The sequence below is a fragment of the Molossus molossus genome, unplaced genomic scaffold, assembly GCF_014108415.1.
Source record: "Molossus molossus isolate mMolMol1 unplaced genomic scaffold, mMolMol1.p scaffold_m16_p_2, whole genome shotgun sequence".
NCBI classification, from domain to species: domain Eukaryota; kingdom Metazoa; phylum Chordata; class Mammalia; order Chiroptera; family Molossidae; genus Molossus; species Molossus molossus.
The window spans coordinates 135217056-135242612 of record NW_023425355.1 but is presented as its reverse complement, the minus strand read 5'-3'; the positions used below and the strand labels follow the sequence as shown (position 1 = coordinate 135242612).

General features: G+C 42.2%; 1 protein-coding gene across 1 annotated transcript in view; it reads right to left on the bottom strand.

The window, feature by feature from the left end:
- MAP3K15 (mitogen-activated protein kinase kinase kinase 15) overlaps positions 1-14474 on the bottom strand; it is an 89504-nt gene extending 75030 nt beyond the window's left edge. The window contains exons 1-3 of the mRNA XM_036270182.1: positions 14147-14474; positions 7945-8084; positions 5839-5862 (exon numbers count right to left, since the gene is read on the bottom strand). Coding sequence (XP_036126075.1) covers positions 5839-5862; positions 7945-8084; positions 14147-14474 — 492 coding nt within the window. The remainder of the gene's footprint in view (positions 1-5838; positions 5863-7944; positions 8085-14146) is intronic.
- Between the last annotated feature and the right edge of the window lie 11083 nt (positions 14475-25557).

Sequence of the window (25557 nt, the reverse complement as noted above, 5' to 3'; positions counted from 1 at the left end):
CTCTGCCCAGTCCTACTTCCTTCCCTCCTCTCCTCAGGGTTGATCCCAAGGGCACTCTTAATAAATCTCCTGTTCACTAAACTCAGTCTCAGAGGCTACTTCCAGGGGGAAATCAACCTGCAAAATACACATACCATACTTTGAAGGTATAGTTATTTTTGCAAAGGAAAATTAAAACAAAAGTTAAAGAATACCTAGACATGTACACTAATCACAAACTACCAGAAAGTTCCAAGGTTTAATACAGAGTCTCTCGGGGTTGGCTATATTTTCACTCTTGTTCTCATAAAGGCACAACCTTTATCTTTCATTATATAAACAAGTGATAAAATGCTGAAAGTGGCTATCTTTGCTATCTCGAAAGCAGTAGAAAATAGCATAAGAATTGAAGATGGATGAAAAAGAAGTCATTTTATAAAACTGTAAGTAAAAACTGAGCCCTGGACGGTATGGCTCAGTTGGTTGGGCATCATCCTGTGCACCAAAAGGTTGCCGTTTCGATTCCTGGTCAGGGCACATGTCCAGGTTGCAAGCTTGATCTCTATAGGGGACATGCAGGAGGCAGCTAATCAATGTTTCACTCCCATATTGATCTCTCTCTCTCTCTCTCTCTCTCCCTTCCTCTATCTCTAAAAATCAATAAACTATTCTTTAAAAAAACATGAATTATGTTTTAACTCAAATAATTAATTATGAAGTAAAATGTGATAAGTGTTAAAGATTTTTGTATTTACCATATGATCCAGGAATTCCACTCCTAGGTATCTATCCAAGAGGAATGAAAATATATTTCCACCCAAAGGCTTATACTTGAATATTTATAGCAATATTATTCATAGCATACACACAGTGGAAACGATCTAAATGTCCATCAACTAGGGAAGATATAAATCAAATGTGGAATATCTATACAATAGAATACTATTCAGCAATAAAAAAGAAAGAACTACTGATACATGCTACATCATATGAACCTAAAAAACATCATGCTAAGTGAAAGGAACTAGATGTAAATGACCACATTACTGTATGGTTCCATTTATATGAAAAATTCTGAAAAGGTAAATCTATAAGACATAAAGCAAATTAGTAGATGCTTGGAGCTGAGGGATTATCTGCAAACAGGTATTTTGACGGGGGTGGGGTGGGGTGGATAGAAAGTGGATTATGGTGATGGCTGCACAACTCTAATTTATTAAAAAAACATTTAATTATGTGCATACAAGTAAATTTTGTGGTATATAAATTATACTTAAATAGTTTTTTTTAACCCTAGAACAAGAATATGAGCATTATCTGAAAAAAAAAAAAAAAGGTGAGCACAAAAGGTGATATTATGTTGTCAAAAAACAGAAGAGCCCAGAATGGCTGCAGGGCTGATCTAGCCTGAAGCCTAGAGATTGGCCTCCCATCCTTTACATCCCTGCAAAGCAACTGATCTTAAAAACAAAAGCAAATATGCCTATCTGTGACGGCTAATATTATGTGTCAACCTGACTGGCCACTGTGTTTCCAGATTAAACATATTTCTAGATGTGTCTGTGAGAGTGTTTCTAGATGAGATTAGTATTTGAGTCAGTGGACTCAGTCAAGTAGATTGCCTTCCTATTGTGGGTGGGCATGATCCAATCCAGTGAGGCCTGCACATAACAAAAAATAGAGAAGGAGGAATCTACCCACTTTTTCCTGCCTAACCGCTTGAGCTGGGACATCTCATCTACCTTGATCCTTAGACTGGGGGTTACAGCATCAGCTTACCCTGCTTCAGACTCGGACTGAATTACATTACCTGCTTTCCTGGTTCTGCAGCCTGCAGATGGCAAATCGTGGGCTTTCTTAGCATCCATAATTACATGAGGTAATCCCTCATAATAAATATCGCCCTCTCCTTTTCTATATATCTCCTACTGGTTCTGCTTCTCTTGAGAACACTAATACACCATCCCTCTACTAAATGAAGACAAGCTCAATATATGATCAGGCACAATTCTAGAAACATAAAATGACTACCTGAAGAGACAGAGATCTCAAAGCTTCCTGGTTTCCATATATTCACAAATCACTTCAAGCATTCAGCTGCATGTTCAGTGTGTGGCATTTAATCTGTACACCTGACTCGCAGGACTTTATAATACACCAACTATGACTATGTTGTATCTCTTTTATAAAAGCTGTCCAATGATCACAAACCCACAATTTCATCAGATTCAAAACTCTGGAGTTATATAATCCATACTCCAGCTCCAAGCAGCATTACTCCAATCCATGTGAAGGAGGCAAGTGAACAGATTCTCTTTAATAATCTTTTATTATTTGAGAGCTGGTATTTTTAAAAATATGTTTTTGTTGATTTTTTTTAGAGAGAGAGAAAGGGACAGAGAGATACATCAATTAACTGCCTCCTATATGCGCCCTACACCCGGGCATGTGCCCTGACAGGGAATCGAACCAGGACCTCTCAGTCCATGGGACAATGCTCAATCCACTGAGCCACACCAGCTGGGCCAACATGATTTGTTTTTTAAAAAATTTTCCTTTGTTAATTTTAGAGAGAAAGGAGGGAAGAGGGAGAGAGAGATAGAAACATCGATGAAAGAGAACATCAATTGGCCACCTCCTGCATGCCCCCCACTGGGGATCTGGACCACAACCTGGGCATGTGTCTCGACCGGGAATTGAACCAGCAATCTCCTGGTGCATGGGTTGATGCTCAACCACTGAGTCACACTGGCTGAATGTGCATAATTTATTTTTAAAAGGCTATTCTTTCTGTACAGCTCAGTAGACTGAGCATCATCCCACGGATCGAGAGGTCCCAGTTCAATTCCTGGTCAGGGCACCTGCCCAGAGTTGCAGGCTCGATCCCCAGTAGGGGGCATGCAGAAGGCAGCCGATCGATGTTTCTCTCTCACATCAATGTTTCTATCCCTCTCTCCCTTCCTCTCTCTCTTAAAAAAATAAAGTAAAATAAAAATAATAATAAAAAATAAATAAATACAAACATATAAAAAATAAAAGTCACCTCATTTACTTTGATATTCTATTTCAACATTTAATCTCCATTAGTTGTGAGCCATCCACTCTGCTGAACCTAACCTTTTCTGAGTTCCTCCTACTTCCACGGCATCTGAGGTAAAAGAAATAACTGTCTCCCTACATTCCAAAAGGGGATAACATTTGAAAATGACCATAAACAATACCTCTCAAGGTTCATGTCCCTTCAACCTTTCCTCTTAGGTACTACTTTATACCCTTCCAGCTGCCTCTGGTCCTTTATTTTGTTCTGAATGCTCTAATTTCTCATACCCCATCAAGCATGGCAACCAGTACCTGGCACAGAATTCTAAAGTAATGCCAAATTTAGCAGAGATTAGTTGCCAAATCCTTTAAAATAAGTTCATTCCTAAAAAAACAAACAAACGAAAACTTAGGGAGAATGGTGCCATGGTATAATTAGAACTAACAAGAATTGGAGGGAGTGGGGGTAAAAAGGAGAAACATCTGTAACAAAAATAAATTAATTAATTTTAAAAATAAATAAATAAAAGGCATTTATACCTATTTAACACATTTTTGACACTATTAGATGTGACAATTTTCTTTTACATTAAATGGATAAAAAAAGCAAGAGTCAACTTAAAAAAAAAAAAGAATTGGAGGATTTCCTGGTTGTTTAGGAGGGAGAATGTTCTAGAGAAGGGAAGGTATATAGTGGAATGGTAACAGAATGACACTAAGTCTCCTGAAGGTTCTAGGTCATGTTATACCCAACAGGATGAAAAAAGAGTTTCCTTTCTTGTACCCTGCCTTAATGTAATTCTTGTTTTAAGGAATAACTGTTTCCCAGACATTCCTTACATTAAATCCAAATTATGCCTTTTCACTTGTGCGATAAATATGGAATGACATACATTAAGTGCTGGAAGTTACCTATGAATAAAATGACAGAATTCAACCTTCTCTTTTTACTGATGAGGACACTGATGATTGAGGTGGGGAGGGGGATGACTGCTCAAAGTTCTTTAGAGACGGGTTGGACTACAACTTGTACCTTCCGGCCTCAGGCTTAATCTCCTTTGACTGGACCACCTCCCACCCCCATCTCCAAGAATAAGGTAATTTAAGAAATAGATATCTAGCCCTGGCTGGTTTTGCTCAGTGGTTAGAGCGTCAACCTGCGGTCCAGAGAGACCTGAGTTTGGTTCCTGCTAAGGGCACGTGCCTCGGTTGCAGTTAGTCCTGGCCCTGGTTGGGTCATGTGGGTGGCAGCCGCTCGATGTGTACCTTTCACATTGATGTTTCTCTCTCTCTCTCTCTCCCTCCCACTCTATCTGAACAAAAAATGGAAAAATGTCCTCGGGTGAGGATAAAAAAAAAAAAAAAGAAAGAAATAGAGATCTAAAAAGAACAGGAAAGACCCCCTGTAAGTGGACAATATCTATATAAACTGGGACACAATGAAGTGAAATATTTTCCCATTTTCCCCGCAAGAGGTAATAAAAATCACCCTGATGCCTCATTTTACAGGTCGGCATGTTAAATCCAGGCTCCAGTGGTAATCCACCTGTTTTCTTTTTAGAACTTCATCTTCTGAATTGGAAGAGGAGGGTCAAGACTCTGCTTCAGGTAAGGAACTCTGCCTGAGCGAGAAGAAGCCTGGACCCCACAGCTTCAGAGTGGGGCCTTCTGTGGAGGGGATAAAGTCCAGCAAAGCTCTGCTCCCCTGTGGAGGGTACTCTCAGGAGATGTCTATCTCCTGGGGGACCCTTTCTCCCTCTCCCTCTGGGAACTCTAAGTGAAATAGAAAAAGAAGCAAGAGGCCCTTCCTTCCTAGAAGGGCCACTGGGAAAGAGGCTAAGGGCCAAAATAAAAAAGGGAATGAAGCAACTGTCCCTAGTCTAGGTCACAATTTCTGGAAGGAAAGGCAGTTTGGAGGGGGCACTCAAAATACAGGATAACCTTGGCATAATTTCCAAGGACATGATCTTATTAGAATAGTTTTAGAGTGGAGGTTTCATTATACAATTCAAACCAACACAGCATTATCAATATGCCATTGCAGAAACTTTTAAGCCAAATCAGGAGACTTTAGCACATAAATGGGACAGAAGGAAGTGGAAATCTGTACCACCTCTCTTCAGCTGTGGCAGGGAATTTGGGCTAAGCCCCCATATTAACTGAGGTATAAATTCATGCTTCTCCGTTGTTAGGGGTGTGAAGTTTGGGGGGTACTGGGTACTAGCTCCAGCAAAAAAATATTTTTCCTCTTTTTTAAGTGCTGGGATGTGATTTTGCTTTTTTACTTTAATTTTTTAATTTTTCAATTACAGTTTACTTTCAGTATTATTTTGTATTGTTTCAGGTGTACAGTATAGTGATTAGACAATCGTATACTTTACAAGATGTTACCCTCAATATTTCCAACACCCACCTGTCACCATACATAGCCCTAGCAATTATTATTGGCTATATTCCCTATGCTGTACTTTATATCCTCATGAGTATTCTGTAACTACCAATTTGTACTTAATCCCTTCAACTCCCACCCAGTCCCCCAACTCTCCAACCCTCTGGCAACCACTAGTCTGGTCAGGCTCAAAGTCCCAGTGCATAACAAAGAACAAGTACACTTGCCTGATTTTGCCTTCCGCACCACAGCCTGGATGGCTGAGTGGGGCCTGAGTTAGCTGGCAGCTTGAGGGACAAGTGTTTCTACCCCCCTTAGAAACACAACCAACAGGCACAATTAGTAATCACTTTGCTGTCTGTGGGATTTTCAGGCAAGCATTTTACGCATTTACATTTACGAAGTTAAAAATCTGAATATATAACACTTACTGTGTTTTTCTGAGTTACCATATCCTGAAAAGAAAAAGAAAAGATGAGCTGAATATAGTGTTTTTCCAAAACAGTTAATTTCCATAAGCAAGTACTTTGTCCCAACCCATCATCCAGAGTAAATCAGTTGAAACCTTCCCTGTAAAAAGCTTCAAATAAAATGAGCCTCCAAGAATTGTAAAATTCATGTTCTAAGAAAAATGTATCATAATTGGTAGCTTTGGAACTATGAGGGGGGGGGGGGTTATGGCTATAAGAACTTTCCCATAACAATGGCAATGCTTTTGTCCCAAGAGAGAATGAGATTCAAATTTGGGGCTCTGAATGCAGGCCACCCCCACAGAAAGCCTTCCTAAGGAAGGGGTGTCACTGGTAGGATTCCTAACCCCTTACTGTAGTTGTATAGGAATTTTCAAATTCAATGACAACAATCTTAGCTAACTTAGCAGAATGTTTGTGCAGTCCTTGATTGTATCATTTATGCACTGCAAGCCAACATTTGCCAAAAAAAACCACATAATTAGAGAGCTGCCCCATAAAACTTGTTTTACATGTTGTGAGATTTCTAGTTTCTGGTGACAAGTGTAGACTGCTTTCTTCTGGGGTCAGATATAACTGACTACTCACTTCCATTTTAGAAAATATTATTCCATATCATTAAAAATTAAAACTTATTGCCCTGGCTGGTCTGGCTCAGCAGTTGGAGCGTCCGCCCATGGACCAAGAGTTCCGGGTTCGGTTTCTGCTAAGGGCATGTACCTCGGTTGCAGTTTGTCCCCGGCCCTGGTTGGGGTTGTGTGGGTGGCAGCCACTCGATGTGTCTCTCTCACATCGATGTTTCTCTCTTTCTCTTCTTCCCTCTCTCCCTCCCGCTCTACCTGAAGATAAATGCAAAAATGTCCTCGAGTGAGGATAAAAAAAAAAATTAAAACATATCTAGGTCATGGGACTTTCCAGAGGAGTTCATTGAGGCACAGCTGAGAAAAAAAATGTATTAAATTGGGAAAAATACACTCTAATTTCATGTTTCTCATAAAAAATATACTTAATAATGTATCCTTCCATATTTTCTAATTCTAAATATTTCCAAGCATAACTACCTTAGTGAAAATGAATAAAATAAATTAACATCTAAAGTAATTTAGATTACTTTATAGCCTTTTGGGAAACTATTCTACAATGTACAGTACAGTAATAAAATAATTCCTTCTTGCAATGTCATATGAATGACTTCTTAAAACACGGTTCTCTGCTATAATTGCAGAGCACATACCTATGTAAAGTGCATGTGATATATAACACATACAGGTTGCACAGCTGAAGAAGGTGGAATTTCTACCAGGAAATAATCTCAAATTATTACCGAACCCAGAACAATCTGGTTAATATTAAATCTCAAGAAACATAAAAATGTCCAAATTTGCCATCACAAATTATGATGTCCATGAAAGCTAACTCTGAACCACTGGTTCTCACCCCTAGCTTCAGATTTGGGAGGTTAAAAAAGTTCCCTCAAGACTGTGATATAATTGGTCTGGGGTGTGGCCTGGGTACTGGGATATTTACAAGGGTTCCAAGTGATTCTGAAGTGCAGTCAAAGTTGAGTGACACTGCTGTCAGCAAACTAATCTTTCATTCCTGAAATTATTTAACACAGATTAAGATCGTCTGACCAACATTAAGATATTCAAAAATATTAATGTATTAGCTGAATTTTGTAGTAACTCATCTTAGATATTCATTTTATAAATATGAGCATTTAAAAAAGGGTATTATGTTATCCAAAAAAGCATTTGTATAAAACTTGCAAAAATACATTTAAAAATTATCAATCATTACTGAGTTGTGCTTAAACACACGTTTTCAGTTTTACTCTGCTTTAAACTGAGGAAAAATGACATTAAATACTGACTATATCTATGCCAATACTTTCTGCTCATTTTGGTAACTGTTGAATGTCTTATTATTATCCAAGTTGAGCAATGGTTTTTTTAATGTATAGGTTTGAATCAAATTGCACAAGCAAGTCTTTATTTGTTTCAATTGAACATATAATACTGCTTTCCCAAAATGAAATATTCAGGAGAGGTGAACCATGCCCTTTACCTTTAATAAAATAGCAGTGTCAAGGTCAGTGTCATAGTACAGGATCACATTATTGATCATGTCGAAGCTTTCTCGAACTCCAAGATGGTAGAATAGTGAAGGCTGTTTGGAGATATCACTCATGTCCACCACGGCAACATCTGAGACGAACAAGGAGAGGACAGAGTGTAAGTGAGAGAGATGATCTGTCTACTTAATCCACCTCCTGATGGTCACCAACAGGAAGCTGCTGCAGTTTGAATTTCTATCATCAGCCTTTTAGGTAAAGCACAAGTGAGAAATGCTTTGCTTAAAATTACCTAATCCATGAACTCTGGAAGAAAAGCAACAAGAATTTAAAAAACAAAAACCTCTTCCTTCTTCAAAGTGCTAGGAATGTAGCCTCACTTAAAAACTGCTAGGGGAGCCCTGGCCGGTTTGGCTCAGCAGTTAGAGTATCAACCCGTGGACCAAAGGTGTCGTGGGTTTAATTCCCAGTCAAGGGCATGTACCTGGGTTGCAGGTTAGATCCCTGGCACCAGTCAGGGTCATGCGGGAGGCAGCGAATTGATGTCTCTCTCTCTCCTACTCCCTTTCACTCTTCCAAAAATTAATGAAAAATATCCTCGGGTGAGGATTAACCAAAAAAAAAATTCTGGGGGATTTATTTTTAATGTATTTTTATTAGAAAATATATCATGTCCAAAGAATATATTTAGCTTATATATGAAGTATAAGGTATAACGAAATGAAAAACAACACACGCACCATGCAGCCCAAGACATAGAGCATTTTCTGTACTGTTGGAGCTTCATGTGCCTCTTCCCAGTCACAGCCCCATCCTCCTGCTCAAGAACACCTTTATCCTGATCTTTGTATTTACCAATTTCCTGCATATAACTGTATGCATGGATATGCATATTATACATTACTATAATGTATGAATTCCTAAACAGTATGTTGTTTAGTTTTGCACATCTATGAGCTTTATATAAATAGATTCACACCATTGCATTCTTTCACTTGCTGTTTGTTTTAAATCTTCAGATAGAGTAGGAGGGAGGGAGAGAGAGAGAAAGAAACAATGATGTGAAAGAGACAAATCGACTGGTTGCCTCCCACATGACCTTGACCAGAGCTCGAACAAATCACAACTAAGGAACGCCCCTGAACAGAATCAAACTCTGGACTCATAGGTCCACAAGCCGACACTCTAACCACTAAGCCAAACCGGCCAGGGTTTAACTTGCTGTTTTTGGTGTGAGACCACCAATCTGCATATCTAGCTTTAGGTCATAAATTTCCACTTTAGCATAGCATTCCATTGTATAATGACTAGATGGCAATGTCTTTATCCATCCTGTCTAAAAACATTTTGTCATTTTTTTTTCCTATTTCAAACTGTTGTAATGAACATTCCTGTGCCATGCTCCTGGCTCACACGTTTGCCATCAATTTGACAATGTAGCTTAAATGCCCTTGGAGTTGTGTCCTAGAGAGAGCTATTCAAAACAGGGGAGTAACATATGACATCAATACGGAACATATTTAAATTTGCCCAGGACTATTGAATATTGTTTTAAAGCTCGTAATTTTCTAGAACGTATAAAAGCTCCAAGTTTGATTGGACTCTCTCTACCACGTACAGAGATTTTGAAAAGTAAAGTCCAAATTTATGCTCGTGCTGCTGTGACTCATAAGAAGTCACAAAATCCTGCCCTGGCCGGTTTGGCTCAGCGGTTAGAGCATTGGACTGCGGTCCAGAGAGACCCAGGTTCGGTTCCCGCTAAAGGACACGTACCTCGGTTGCAGTTTGTCCCTGGCCCTGGTTGGGTTGTGCGGGTGGCAACCACTCGATGTGTCCCTTTCACATCGATGTTTCTCTCTCTCTCTCCCTCCCACTCTATCTGAACAAAAAATGGAAAAATGTCCTCAGGTGAGGATTAAAAAAAAAAAAAAAAGAAGTCACAAAATCCCAATGAAACAGAACAGGGGTGTGAAAAAACAAGGTGTCAAGCAGAAGTCACATAAGCACCAGGCATGGCTGACTCTGTGCAGAGGCACTGGGAGACCTGAGGCCAAGTGTCAATAAGCCCTGGATGGGCCTTTTATTCTCTGATTTATAGACTGGGTGCCAGTTATATGCCAGGCATCATTCTGGGTACTAGGGATAGAAGTGTGAATGAGGCATGATCCCTTTCCTCAAAATAAGTGTAATACAGTGACAACAGGAAGGAAATTGTGGTTAGAATCACCATAAGGAGAGGTGCAGTGAGAGAAATGGTGACAAAGGTACCCCTGGGCGGAGAGCGGTCAGGGAAGGCAAGGACAGAGTGATATTGTCTGGGACCTGAGAGTCCATAAGACTTAGGCAAGCAAATCAGGGTGAGGATGGGGGGATGGAAAGAGAAGGAATGGGTGTTGGAGGAAGAAAAGACAGTTAGTGCAAGAGACCAGAAGTAAGATGGGATGTAGATGTTAGGGCCACTGCAAATAATTTCATGGGACTAGAACACCCAAGAAGATGAACCTGGAAGAGTTAGTAGAAGCCAGGCGGTAACGAGGTCTGAAGGACATGTTAAGAGGGCTGGCCTCTACCTTGAAGCAATGGGAAACGTATGGTAGGGTTTTTTTTTTTTTTTTTTACTTCTTATTATGTAAAATTATAAATATGTGTATAAAAGTAGACAGAAAAGTATAATGAAACTTCTGAACGCCCCTTACCTCCCTCAACAATTATGAACTCACAGTCAGCCTCCCTGATTCATTCTATTGCCATCCACACCACCCCCTTTTACTTTATTATTATTATTTTTTAATCCTCACCTGAGGACATTTTCTTTTGCATTTATCTTCAGATAGAGTGGGAGGGAGAGAGGAGGGAAGAGAGAGAGAGAAACATTGATGTGAGAGAGACACATTGACTGGTCGCCACCCACACAACCCCAATCGTGGCTGAGGACAAACTGCAACTGAGGCATGCGCCCTTAGCGGGAATGGAACTCAGGACTCTCTGGTCCACGGGTCGATGCACTAACCACTGAGCAACCGGCCACAGTTCCTTTCTACTTTATTTTGAAGCAAATCCCAGAGAGCATATTATTTCCTCCCCAAATATTACATCATATATCACTAGAAGATGAGAACTCAAAGAAAAATAAACACCCATCGTATCAATGTCTCACCTACAATTTTAAAAATAATAATCATGAAGGGTTTAAAACAGAAGACTAACATATCGAAATTTACACTTTAGAGGTGCTCGCTCAAGAAAGGACAAATGTATATGCTGAAGAAACAGTTTACAACACAGCCTGGTTAATTTATCTCAAACGGATAAATGTTCCCCACAGACATTTGCTTGGAGTCAAAAATCACACTGCAGCTGAATAAATTAGACATTTGGCCTATATGATTGTTCCTTGAACTCTATTACCTACTCAAATTAAAGAGAATGTATTTCCTAGTGATGCTATTAAGAAGTGGCGATATATATACTAATTCCACAGCCATGGGGAACTTCTATAATTAGTTTATAAAGGAAAGAAAGCAAATGGAGAAGACAAAGGAGAAGGGTGGGAGAGGGCAGAGGGCAGGGGTAAAGGACAGAAGGGTCCCAGGTTTTGCAGGCCATTTTCATAGGAAACCTGCACTTTTGTGGAGCAGCTTGTCACTGAATAGATTATGTTTTAACCTGATATGATTTGCTTCTTTCCTCTGCCTTCTCAGCGTTCTGTTCTGGGACCTGAATACTGGCCTCACCCTCTCCACTAAGGAGCCACTCTGTAGTCTCCTCTGGTGAGTATTAACAACAACAACAACAACAACAAACTTTACTGTCCCTGCCCCAGTGGATGTGGATCAATGGGTTGGGCGTTGTCTTGTGCACCTAACAGTTGCCAGTCTGAGTCCTGATCAGGGCACATGCCCAGGTTTCGGGCTTGATCCCCAGTGGACGTGTGTGTGAGAGGCGGTCAGTTAATGTTTTACTCTCACATTGATGTTTCTTTCTCTCCCTCTCTCTCTAAAAAAATATTTTTTTAAAAATAGGTTTTTACTGATTTTAGAGAGAGAGGAAAGGAGACAGAAGGAAACTTCGATTGGCTGCCTTCTAAACACCCCCTAACCAAGGATCAAGCCCTAAACAGGGGCATGTGCCGTGATCGAGAATTGAGCTCGTGACCTTTTGCGGCATGGGCTGACACTCAACCAACTGAGCCACACTGGCCAGGGCAATAAAACAATCTTTTGAAAAAAATACTTTGCTACCCCTTCCAAGTCATAGCAACTCCCCCCCCCCCACTAGGATATGCAGATACTGTCCCACTGCAGCAAATACAGGGAAGAATCTGACTGATACTACCTCCAATATGTCATTCTTACTTTATTAAATTTCCATTTTATTTCCATAATCAGGAGGAATTCTGAGGCTCCTTTCCCCAATTGTGGTTGGTTTGCTTTGGTGTGGAAGAAGAGTGGCTAATGCCATTCTCTTTAAAAATTATGAAATCTCGCCCTGGCCGGTTTGGCTCAGCAGTTAGAGCATCAGCCCGGGGACCAGGCAGTCCTGGGTTCGGTTCCTGTTAAGGGCACATACCTCGGTTGCAGTTTGTCCCCGGCCCCGGTTGGGGTCGTGTGGGTGGCAACCAGTCGATGTGTCTCTCTCAGATCGATGTTTCTCTCTCTCTCTTCCCCCCTTCTCTCCCTCCCGCTCTATCTGAAGATAATTGCAAAAAAAAAAAGTGAAATCTCTTCTACCTTTCTTCTCTTCCTTATCCCTTTCTCAAAATTTTAACTTTTCTTTTCCAAATAAAACTCCCTTAATTTTCATCATAGATGCAAACATTAGAGTATCCAATATGCATACCTTGCACTAACATGAAAAATAGCAAAGAAATAAAATCCTTTAATTTTTTCAAAGAAAAAAAAAGTTCCCCTGCCCCACAAGCATTTTTTTCTAGAACAGCACTGTCCACTGCACACCAGTTTTTCAGAGTTGGCACCCACAGGAAGGAGGCTACAGTTGTACCTCATGACAAAAGGAATATTTAGCCACTCAGAAAAGACTCTGTTCAAACTCCAACTTCGGAGGAGAATAAAGAGAAGCCGAGAAAACCCCGTGGTTCCACGTGAAGTGGGCTCCTGAACAGCTTTTCTAAACAGACGCTGTGCTGAAGAGTATACTCGGAGTGAACAGAAATGTCAAGAGACTGTTTTCCACAGGTCCAGCTGCCACTCATTTGAACAAACCTGACGCTGTGCCCCCCTTCCCGCTGGTGAGGATTTGCTCTGCAGAAAACAGATCAGTGTTCCCTGGGCAAAGGATGAATGAACGGTGACAAACCTGGCTTAGGACTGCAGCACGGTTGGCAGACACTCGCCATTCACCCTCCCCCACCTTTTAGGGCCCGCACTGTTACTTCCTTTTGACCAGTGGAGAAACCAAGGCAGGCCACCCCGGGGAACCACTATCTCACAGACAATGCTTATGAATATCACTCAAGGGTTTGGGGAAGGAAAAAAGCCAAGCGACAGTCCACTCCACACATGAAAAAAAAAACTCTTGTCAACCAAAAGTACGGATTTTACGGCTAGGTTCTCACGGGCACACTCGTTAAGCTTCGAGGCGTCGCATTCCGTTCCCGAGTGCTCTTATGAGGTAAAAGTCTGTCACAAAACTGTCGATGTGTGTTGGGGACAGGAATTAAAGTGTGGAAAAGGACACCGGGGCATTTCTAAGAGCTCCCCGCCACCCCACCCCCCTTTCTGGTGTAACACACCGATTCTCCCTGTGACCGAAAACGGAGACACCCGGGGAAAGATGAAACAACCAGAGCCTTGGGGTGCTGACGACATCGGTCCGGCTTCGGGCGTTCTAGAAACTCCCCAGGTGACCTTAAACTGTAGCCAGGGTTGGAGCCCGCGGCGGTAAGGGACACGCGGGAGTGAGAAAGTAAAAGCCGAACCACTGGCTCGGCACCGTCTGGGTTATCAGCTTTTTCTCGGGTCACCTGCTGTTTAAGGAGACTGGGGCACAGAGAGATCTAGATGCCGGTGGCCTCTCTTTTGCCCTCTGTAAAAGGGCGTAAGGCCACCTACTCTGTCGTTCCCCACCGGCCACGCGCGCCTGTCGAAGGAGTCGGGGGTGCTAAGCTGGGGACGCGCCGGAGGGCGAGGAGAGCCCACGGGAACCGGACGGGGGCGAAGGGGGCGTCCGCCTCACCTGCGTAGTAGAAGGCGTCGAGCTTGGCCGTCTCCTCGAAGTCGAGCACCTCGAACAGCATGGTGGTGAGGTGGGCGCCCTGGGCCTCGCAGGCCCCCACGAGGCACTGGAACGCTCCCTCCTCGGGGCTGTCGGCCGCGTCGTCCTCGAGGCTCTCATTGCACACGTACACCACCCTCAGGGCGCGCCGCGGCCCGCCTGGGCCCCTCGCGCTCTCGGCCGCCCCGTCCGGCTTCCGCGGGCGCTGGGGGAGCCCGGCCGCCGGCCCCTCAGCCGAGGGACTCCCGCGGCCGCTCTCCATGGGCTGCCAGGCGCGACCTTCCTCCATCCCACCTCGGCGAGAGTGGCTGGCGGCTGCGCTCGCGGCGGGGCCGCACGCAGTCGTCAGCGGCTCCTGAGGCGTGAGGACTGGCGCGCGCTAGAGACCCCCTCGGAGGGAAGCTCCAGCCGGGTCGGCCCCCTGGCGCCTTTTAAAGCCTGGGAGAGAGGGGCGGGGATTTAAGACGTCAGGGGTCAGGGCATGCAGGGGTCAAGTGGGGGGCGCGGGGACGTCTGGGAGGGTTGAGGTGGGGGCAGGAGCGAGCAGGGCGCCCCCTATAGTCTCTCCCGGGCAGCGGAGCGCGCGGGGACGTCTGGGAGGGGCGGGTGGGGCAGGAGCGAGCAGGGCGCCCCCTATGGTCTCTCCCGGGCAGCGGAGCGCGCAGGGAGATCTGGGAGGGGCGGGTGGGGCAGGAGCGAGCAGGGCGCCCCCTATGGTCTCTCCCGGGCAGCGGAGCGCGCAGGGAGATCTGGGAGGGGCGGGTGGGGCAGGAGCGAGCAGGGCGCCCCTTGCCGCCCCCCCCCCAGACAGCACCCGGAGAAGGGTGGATTCACTACTTGGCGGGTTTTCTTGTCGCCATCTCTCCAGACTGACCAACTTTTGTTTTTCGTCAAAACAATGTGAGGATTTTCAAGTTGACTAAAAACTCTTTCAAAGCGCTGGTTCGAAGTAAATACTATTCAATTCCCAACTAAATAGAGATGTAGTTTTAACCCAGAGTTGAGATGAGATGTTAACTTAAAACACTTCCGGCCCTGGCCTGTGTCGCTCAGTGGATAGAGCAACCGCCGGAGCACAAAGGCTCACGTCAAAGGGTCACGTCAAAGCGTCAAGTCAAAGGATCACATCAAAGGGTCACGTCAAGGACATGTACCTGAGATCCGGACGGGGAGTGTGTGCAGGAAGGCAACCAATGTGTCTCTCTCATATCGCTGTCGATGTCTCTGTCTGTCTCTCCCCCGCCCTCCACTCTCTCCTAAAATCAATGGGAAGCCCTGGCCGGTTTGGCTCAGCGGTTAGAGCGTCGGCCTGCGGTCCAGAGAGCCCCGGGTTCAGTTCCCGCTAAGGGCGCGTACCTCCGTTGCAGTTTGTCCCCGGCGGTAGTTGGGTTGTGTGGGTGGCAACTACTTGATGTGTCCCTTCACGTCGATGTTTCTCTCTCTCTCTCCCTCCCACTCAACCCGAACAAAAAATGGGAAAATGTCCTCCAGTGAGGATAAAAAAATAAAAAATCAGTGGGAAGCCTGGTGGGTGTGGCTCAGTGATTGAGCGAGGACGCGTGCACCCGAGGTCGCCTTTGGATTCCCGTGAGGGCACATGGCCCCGTTGTGGGCCCGACAGGACGCGGCCAATGGATGTTCTCTCTCCTTCATGTTTCTATCTCTCTCTCCCTTCCTCTCTCTCTCTCTCACACATCAATAAAGAAAAAATAAAACAAACAAAAAGAATCAATGGGAAAAATATCCTCGGGTGAGGATTAACAACAACAAAATTAATTAATTAAAAATAAAATGCCTTGCCCTGGCGGGTTTGGTTCAGCGGTTGGAGCGTTGGCCTGTGGACCAGAGAGTCCCGGGCTCGGCTCCCGCTAGGGGCAAGTACCAAAACAAAACAAAACAAAACGCCTCTGATTTTGTACTCCTTATCCCCAGTTGCCAAGAGCATGGTCCTCCTCAGCCCACTCCTGGAGGCCCGCTCCTCCTGATTTTCAATGTGAACTTGACAAAGCAACACATTTTATTTGCCTGGGAAATAAGAGTCCAAGTAGGCTGCCTGTTCCACCTATGAAATTATGATTCCACAGGAATCTTTGCTCTGGATCTTACCCACCTCACGATTGTGGCCCAAATATAAAAAAAGTATTACCACTGCAGGTACTACTTGCACTTAAAAGAGGGGAAGGCCCTCCCTGGTTTGGCTCAGCAATTAGAACATCTGCCAGGAGACTGAAGGGTTTCGGTTTCATTTCCCAGTCAAGAGCATGTACCTGGGTTGCAGGTTTGATCCCCACCCCGGTGAGGGCACGTGTGGGAGGCAACCAATCTATGTGTCTCTCTAACATCCATGTTTCTCTCTCCCTCCCTCCCTTCCACTCTTTCTAAAAATTAATGAAAAAGTGTATTTCCTTGGGTAAGGATTAACAACAACAAAAGGTTTTGTTTTTTCATTTTTTTAAATTATTTCTTTTTTTTCCCCTCACCCGAGAACATTTTCTTGCATTTATCTTCAGATAGAGCGGGAGGGGCGGGGGAAGAGAGAGAGAAACATCGATGTGAGAGAGACACATCAAGTGATCGCTATCCACACGACCCAACCAGGGCCAGGGACAAACTGCAACCAAGGTAGTGCCCTTAGCGGGAACCAAACCCGGGTCTCTCTGGTTCGTGGGCCGTCGCTCTAACCGCTGAGCCAAACCGGCCAGAGCTGTTCTTTTATTTTAAATAACAGTTTTATGGAGACATAATTCACAAACCATCCAACCATCCAATTCACCCATTTAAGTGGTTTCTAGTGTATTCAGAGTTGAACAGCCATTGCCACAATCAGTTTTAGACCATCTTCATCACCCCCTCAAACCCAGTACCCATTAGCAGTCTCTCTCCATCCCCCCACCCCTCCAACACCCCTCAGCCCTAGGCAACAACCAATCTACTTTCTGTCTCTACAGATTTGCTATTCTGGACATTTCACATGCATGGAACCATGCAATGTGTGAACAGAGGTTTTCATCTGTCATGGGTATATATATACCTAGAAATAGGATTTCTCGGTCTTATGACAACTCGATATTTAACCTTTAGAGAAACTGCCACTGTTTTCCAAAGTAGCTCCACAGTTTTACATTTCTATCAGCAGTGTACAAGTTCAAAAGTTCCAATTTCTTCATACTCACATCAACACTTACTGTTGTCTTTTTTATTATAGACATATTAATGGGTATAAAGTGGTATCTTATTGTGGTTTTGATTTACATTTCTCCGATAACAAATGATGTTGAGCATCTTATCACGTGCTTATTCCCCATTTGTATAACTTCTTTGGGAAAAAAATCCATTAGGATCCTTTGTCCATTTTAAAAATGGGTATTTGTCTTTTTATTATTGAGTTATAAAAGTTATTTTTATATTGTGGATGCACGTCCCTTATCACATATGTGACTTACAAATATTTTTTCCCATTCTGTGAGTTGTTTTTTCACTTTCTTGACGGTCTCCTTTGCAGCACATCACAAGCCATTTTGATACAAGCAGGATAGAATTTACCTTATAAAACATTTTGGCTTTTCTTCACATTTCAGTAATAATACAGTCTATCCCGCCACACATCCCCCCCCCATCAGAAACTACCAGTATAAATCTTTAAAGAAATCCTGCCTTAAACCCAGTTCTTTTTTTTTTTTCATCCTCACCAGAGGACATTTTTAGATATTTTGTTCAGATAGAGTGGGAGGGAGAGAGAGAGAGAAACATCGACGTGAAAGTGACACATCGAGTGGCTGCCACCCGCACGACCCAACCAGGGCCGGGGACAAACTGCAACCAAGGTACAACATGCCCTTAGCGGGAACCGAGCCCGGGTCTCTCCGGACCGCAGGCCGACGCTCTAACCGCTGAGCCAAACCGACCAGGGCTTAAACCCAGTTCTGATAGGAATTAGGAACTTCACGAGTAACATCAATGTATACCCTCTTTTGTGGCCAATGAATGGAAAATGGCTTCCGAGGAAATATGTAAAGACACAAGCAGACCAGAATTGGGAAGGGGAAAGCTAGGGAAAACTTTCAACATCTCTGTTCTAAGATTTTAAAAAATATGATGCTATAAAAGAACACATTTTCTTTGTAACCTTGTAATGCATAATAATAGTTATTTTCCTAATGTTCCTGTTCATCTGAGATTATTCCAATAACTTGGCACAGCCTTCAGAAGGGCAAAAATGCCCATTTAACAATCGCTTGCCAATATCTTGCTGTCACTTCCACTTCAATCTTTCTGCGTTCCTTCCAGCTCTCACTGGGGCCCTACTAAGACACACAGGATTTGTGAGTTCTGGCTTGGATAATGTCCTTCTCTAAACACAAACCCTGCTGAGTTAAGAGCCCAGCATTTACCCCGTAGGTGGCCTGGGAGAACACAGCCCACCATTTCATTGTCTTCAGTAATTTGAACACCTGAAACATTTCCCAGCCCCTTCTCCCCATGTCCCTCCTAACCTGCCCCAGCTCCACTGAGGAGAAAATTGCAAAATACTGGATTAGTCTTTTCTGTTTTGACCCCTGCCTTGTCTCTCTCTAAATGCACATCCTGGGAACCAGTTTGCCCCAACACAGAGGTGCCATTTGGACTAGAATGGCGGATGGAAGAGTAGAATGGAAGTACTGTAGTTAAAAAGTAAGGTTAAATCTAGGCGTTTTCCTTTATTTTATTTTAGGCTGGTTATTCATACCAACCTTGGTCAAACTAGTTAGTTCTTTTGATTCATTCAACCTTGTAAAAAGTATTTAAGTTACCATTTGAGTGGCAGCTTCATTACTTTTTTTATTGTACCAAGGATTTAGAGCAAATAATAACAAAAGAGAACCAAATTGCACAATATTATATATCTTTGGTGGAAAAATTCTTATATAGTAACTCTACAAGGATTTGTTGAGCACCTATTCTGTGTCAGGCACTGTGTAGTGAACGAAACAGCCTAAGTCCCTGCTGTCATGTGAGATAGATAGATGATTGATAGATAGATAGATAGATAGATAGATAGATAGATAGATAGATATGGACAAATATACCTGTGTACAGATGCTATAAGTATTGTATGGACATAGATTATTATAATCTGCCATAAAATATAAGAAAAACAAACAGGATGGATGAAACTTATATTAAGCATAGGTTATATATAAAATACTAGCTTATGAAAGATAAGTGAAACTCATAGGAAGTTTTTAATATTAATGATGAGTAAGCAAGTAGCTTGTGAGAAAAAGGGGAACTTTGTAAGATATATTAAAAATTGTACGTTATTTCCCTCTAAGACCTACTATGGAATATATGATGGAACTAGAGTGTTACTTTTGATTGGGGGGGGGTGGAAAGACCAAGACATTAGGCATGGGCATGCGATCTCTGAACTGACAGTTATGTCAACCCTAAATTGACCACCCACTGGTGACACCCAGTATGGTCCTATTCTTGTCCCACACATGCCTTTTACCTACTTGAACATATGGAATACTGAATGTCCTTGCCTACTAATCCTATCATCTGTTTTATTCCTGGATATGTCTTTTGATTTTTCTCCTGATGGGTCATATTTTCCTGCTTCTTTGCATGCTGGGTAATTTTTTTATTAGATGCCACACATTGTGAATTTTACCTTAATGGGTACTGCATATTTTTGTATTCCTATATTCTTGAACTTTATTCTGGGACACAGTTAAGTTACTTGGAGCACTGGCCGGTGTGGCTCAGTTGCTTAGGCGTTGTCCTCTGCACCAAAAGATTTCTGGTTCTATTCCAGTCAGGGCACATGCCTGGTTGAGGACTCGATCCCTGGTAGGGAGCATGCAGGAAGCAGCTGAGTGATGTTTTTCCCCCTCCCTCTCTCCCTTTCCCTTCCTCTTCCTCTAAAAATCAATAAAAAAATATTTTCAAAAAATTACTTGGAAACAGTTTGATCCTTCTGAGGCTTGCTTTTAAGCTTTATTTTAAGTGGGATCAAAGCAACCTTTAGGGTGGAGGCAATACCCTTCTGAGGACTCTATCCGATGTCCTGTGAATTATGACATTTTTCCATTCTGGCCAGTGGAAACAGAAACTATTCGGGCCCTGTGGGATTGTTCCCTCTAATCTATTGAAGTGCTTCTTTCCACAGCCTCAGATACTTTCTTCACACATAAGTGCTAGACAGTACTCTGCTAAAGATTCCAGATCCACACACCTCTGCAACTCTCTGTGCAGCTCTCTCCTCTTCAGTCCTCGAGTTGCAACCTCCTTCTACTCAACTCAGGACAATCACTGGGCTCTCCCTGGGCTCCTTTTCTCGGTCCTGTGTTGTGCCTCTTACTGACTTTTGCAACTTTTTCATAAGTCTGAAATTCTTTTAAGATGAAAGGACTTAAAAGTTTTACCATTAAAAAGAAAAGCACCTCACCCTGGCCAGCATGGCTCAATGGTTAGAAAGTTGGCCCATGCACCAGATGGTCAAGGATTTGATTCAGGTCAAGGGCACATACCTGGGTTGCAGGTTCGATCCCTGGCCCTAGTTGGGGCTTGTGTAGGAGGCAGCCAATCGAGGTGTTTCTCTCACACTGATGTTTCTATCTCTTTCTCTCTCCCCCTCCTTCTAAGAATCAATGAAAAAAATATCCTCCAGTAAGTATGAATAAAAAAAAGAAAAAGACAAGCACTTCTCTCCTCTCCTCTTGAGGTGTGCTTATGAGCTGATCATTATGATGGAAAAAGGAGGAGCATGGTTGGCAGCTTTTCTCTTCTCCACTGTGCTGGCCAGCTCTCCAGGGTGGGGGGTGTGTAGGGAGAGGATCTAAGACAACCCCGCTGATGGCTGTCTCATGCTGGGACCACATCTGGTCTGCAGGAAACACATATTTTTTGCCCCACAACCTCTGGGAGTGCTGGCCAATCTCATCCAGCCCCTCTATCGCTGCAATCCCTCTAGATTTCTGAGGTATGACTCAGCCACTTGTCCTTTATGTCCTCAAAACTGTGTGCAACACATGGAGCAAACTATCTTTATATTCTTTCCCTTGGCTACTGGTAAGTGGTAGGCAACCCTCTGCCACTTCCATTGGCATGGAGGAACTCACCAGCACACCAATAGCTTTCCAAAATTACTCTTTTAATTTCCAATTCCTTTTCCTGGGAACCTCCAGCCTCACTTTGAAACTGAGCATTTTGTTTTAGGTGCTGGACCTTCCAGAGCTCTCTTTTCTCTCTGCCATCAACTTTCTGCTAGCAGCAATATTCCAAATGGTACCTGCTTCATCAGCCTAGGGTCTGGAGTGAGGATAATGATAACATGAACCAGAGCACCTACTTGACTTACAATGGATATTAAACAAAAACTTGAAAGAGATGAGTGTGTTAGCCATGCAAATATGTATAGGAAGAGCATTGCATGCAGAGGGAAGAGCCAGGGCAAAGGCCCTAAGGCATCCTGGTATGCTCCCGGAATAGCTAGTATCTACAGATATTTAGAATTTCACCATCTTATTTCTTAACAACTCTAGTTTCTAGAAAGTTCTTCCATAAATTTAAATGAAATCTTCTCTTGTAACTTCCACCCATTGAGTCTAATTTAATTCTTCTTCCACATGGCAGCTTTCCAAATATCACTTTTTTTTAAATTCTCATCGGAGGATATTTTTCCATTGATTTTCAGATAGAGTGGGAGGGAGAGTGGGAAGGAGAGAGAGAGAGAGAGAGTGAGAGAGAGAGAGAAACATTGATGTGAGAATGACACATCGATTGGTTGCCTCCCACATGACCCCAACCAGGGCTGGGGATTGAACCGCAACCGAGGTACATGCCCTTGACCAGAATCAAGCCCACAACTCTGGTCCATGGGCCAATGATCTAATTGCTGAGCCAAACCGGCCAGGTCGAAGTACCATTTTTTGGGTGGGGATACCCCACTTCCCAGACCCTTCAATCATTTCTTCATGACATAATTTTCAGGTTACTCATCAACTTGATGATTCTCTTCTAGAAAATTCCTTATTTGTCTCTATTGCTGTTTTGTATGTGCAAAAGGCTTTTTAAAATTAAACATTTTTATTTTGAGATAATTGTAGGATCATATGCAGTTGTAAGAAATCAGAGAGATCTAGTGTACCCTTTAACCAGTTTACCCCATTGGTAGCATCTTGCTAAACTATAGTGCACTATTACAACGAGGACATTGACATTGATACAATCACAATTCAGAACAGTTCCATCACCATAAGGATCCATTCTGTTGTCCTTTGATGCCACACTCATTTCCCTCCTCACCTACCATACCTACCCTCTGGCAACCACTAATCTGTTTTGCATTCTTATAATTATGTAATTTCAAAAATGTATGTATGGAACCACACAGTATGTAACCTTTTTAGAAATGTTTTTTTATTGATTTTTCTAGTGAGAGAGAGGAAGATAGAGAGAGAAACATCGATGTGACAGAGAAACACCGATCGGCTACCTCCTGCACACCCCTTACTGGGAATCGAGCCCACATCCTGGGCATGTGCCTCAACCAGGAATCAAACTGGGACCTCTCAGTCCACGGAACGACGCTCAAGTCACTGAGCCACCCTGGCCAGGCACAGTATGTAACCTTTTAGGATTGTCTTGTTTTGCTCAGCATCATTCCCTTGGGATTCATCCAAGTTGTTGCATGTGACAGTATTTTGCTCTATTTATTGCTGAGCACTATTCCATGGTATGGATGTACCACAGTTTCTTTAGCCAGTCACCCTTAGGTTGTTTTCAGTTTAAGGCTATAAATAAAGCTTCTATAAACATTCATGTACAGGTTTTTGTGTGCACATACATTTTCATTTCTCTAGGGAGTGCAAATTCTGAGTCATAACAGTAGTTGCATGTTTAATTTTTTTTTTTCAATTACAGTTTACATTCAATATCATTTTGTCTTAGTTTCAGGTGTACAATATGATTAGACATTTATTTAATTTACAAAGTAATCCCCCTCGATAAGTCTAGTACCCATCTGACACCATACATAGATATTACAATATTACTGACTATATTCCCTGTACTGTACTTTACAACCCTGTGACTATTTTGTGATACCAATTTGTATTTCTTAATCCCTTCAGCTCTTTCACTCATCCCCAAAACTCCCTCCCCTCTGGCAACTATCATTTATTCTCTGTTTCTATGAGTCTGTTTCTGTTTTGTTTGTTCGTTAATTTTGTTCTTTAGATTCTACATATAAGTGAAATCATATGGTATTTGTCTTTCTCTGTCTGAGTTATTTCCACAGCAGCTGCTCCAGTCTGCATTCCCAGCAACAGTGCATAAAAGTTCCTTTTCTCCACATCCTCACCAACACTTGTTTGTGGATTTATTGATGACAGTCATTCTGACAGGTGTGAGGCGATAACACATTGTGAGTTTAATTTTCATTTCTCTAATGATTAGTGATGTTGAGCATCTTTTCATAAGTCTATTGGCCATCTGTATGTCCTCTTTGAGTAATGTCTATTTAGGTCCTCTGCCCATTTTATAATTGGATTGTTTTTTGTTTTGTTTTGTTTTTTGCTGTTAAGATGTCTGAGTTCTTTATGAAGTTTGGATATTAACCCCTTATCAGATGTATCATTGTTGAATATCTTCTTCCATTCAGTAGATTGCCTTTTCATTTTGTTGATAATTTCCTTTGCTGTGCAAAAACTTTTTAATTTGCTGTAGTCCCATTTGTTTATTTTTTTCTTTTGTTTCCCTTGCCTGAGGAGATATATTAGAAAAAATATATATTACTAAGAGCAATGTCAGAGTCTTTACAGCCTATGTTTTCTTCTAGGAGTTTTATGGTTTCAGGTCTTACATTTAAATCTTTAATCCATTTTGAGTTTATTTTTGCATATGGTGTAAAAATGTGGTCTAGTTTCATATTTTTGCATGTGTCTGTCCAATTTTCTCAACGCCATTTATTGAATAGACTGTCTTTACTCCATAGTATATTCTTGCCTCTTTTGTCATAGATTAACTGACCATGTAAGCGTGGGTTATTTCTGGGCCCTCTTTATGTCCCATTGATTTGTGTCTATTTTTTTTTTTTTAATGCCAGTGCCATGCTATTTTGATTACAATGGTCTTGTAGTATAGATATCAGGTAGCATGATACCTCCAACTTTGCTCTTCTTTCTCAAGATTGCTCTGGCTATTCCTGGTCTTTTGTGGTTTCATATAAATTTTGGGATTTTTGTTCTATTTACATGAAAAAAAAATACCATTGATATTTTTATAGGGATTGCATTAAAAAAAACTATAGATTGTTTTGGGTAGTATGGACATTTTAATGATGTTAATTCTTCCCACCCATTGCATGTTTAATTTTATATTAATAATTTTTCTTTATTGATTTTAGAGAGAGAGGAAGGGAGAGGGAGAGAGAAAGAGGAACATTGATGAGCAAGAACATCGATGGGCCACCTCCTGCATGCCCCCCACTGGAGATCAGGCTCACAACCTGGGCATGTGCCCTGACTGGGCACCGAACCGGCAACCTCTTGGTACATGGGTCCATGCTCAACCACTGAGCCACACTGGGCAGTGTATGTTTAATTTTTGAAGAAACTGCCAAGTTGTTTTCCATTGTGGCTATACTATTTCATTTTCCCGCCAGCAGTGCATGAATGATCCAATTTCTCCATGTCCTTATCAGTGTTGGGTGCTGTCACTCTTTTAGCCATTCTGATAAGTGTGTAGTGGTATCTCATTGTGTTTTTCATTTGCATTTTCCCAATGGATAATGACATTGAACATCTTTTCATGTACTTATTTGCCATCTATATATCTTCTTTCATGAATGTCTTGTACCCATTTTCTAATTAGAATGTTTGGGTTTTTACTGTTCAGTTTTGAGTGTCCTCTCTATATTTTAGATACCAGTCCTTTGTCAGACATTTGATTTGGAAACCTTTTCATCCTCTCAACAGGGTCTTTTATAGACAACAAAAGTTTTTCATCTTCATGAGGCCCAATTTATCTATTTTTCCATTTATGAAGTGTGCTTTTGATTCCAAGTCAAAGAACTCTTTGCCTAGCTCTAGCGCCCAAATATTTTCTCTTATGTTTTCTTTGAAAAGTTTTATAGTTTCACATTTTACATTTAAAAATTTATTTTGAGTGTGAGCTTTAGGTAGAGGTTTATTTTTTACCTCTGGATGTTCAATTGATCCAGCACCATTTGATGAAAAAGCTATATTTCATTCATTGAATTGCTTTTGTTCCTTTGTCAAAAATCAGTTGGGCATATTTGTATGGGTCTATTTCTGGGTTCTCTATTGTGTTCCATTGACCTATGTACTTAACCCTTACCAATACCACACTGCCTTGACTGCTGAAGC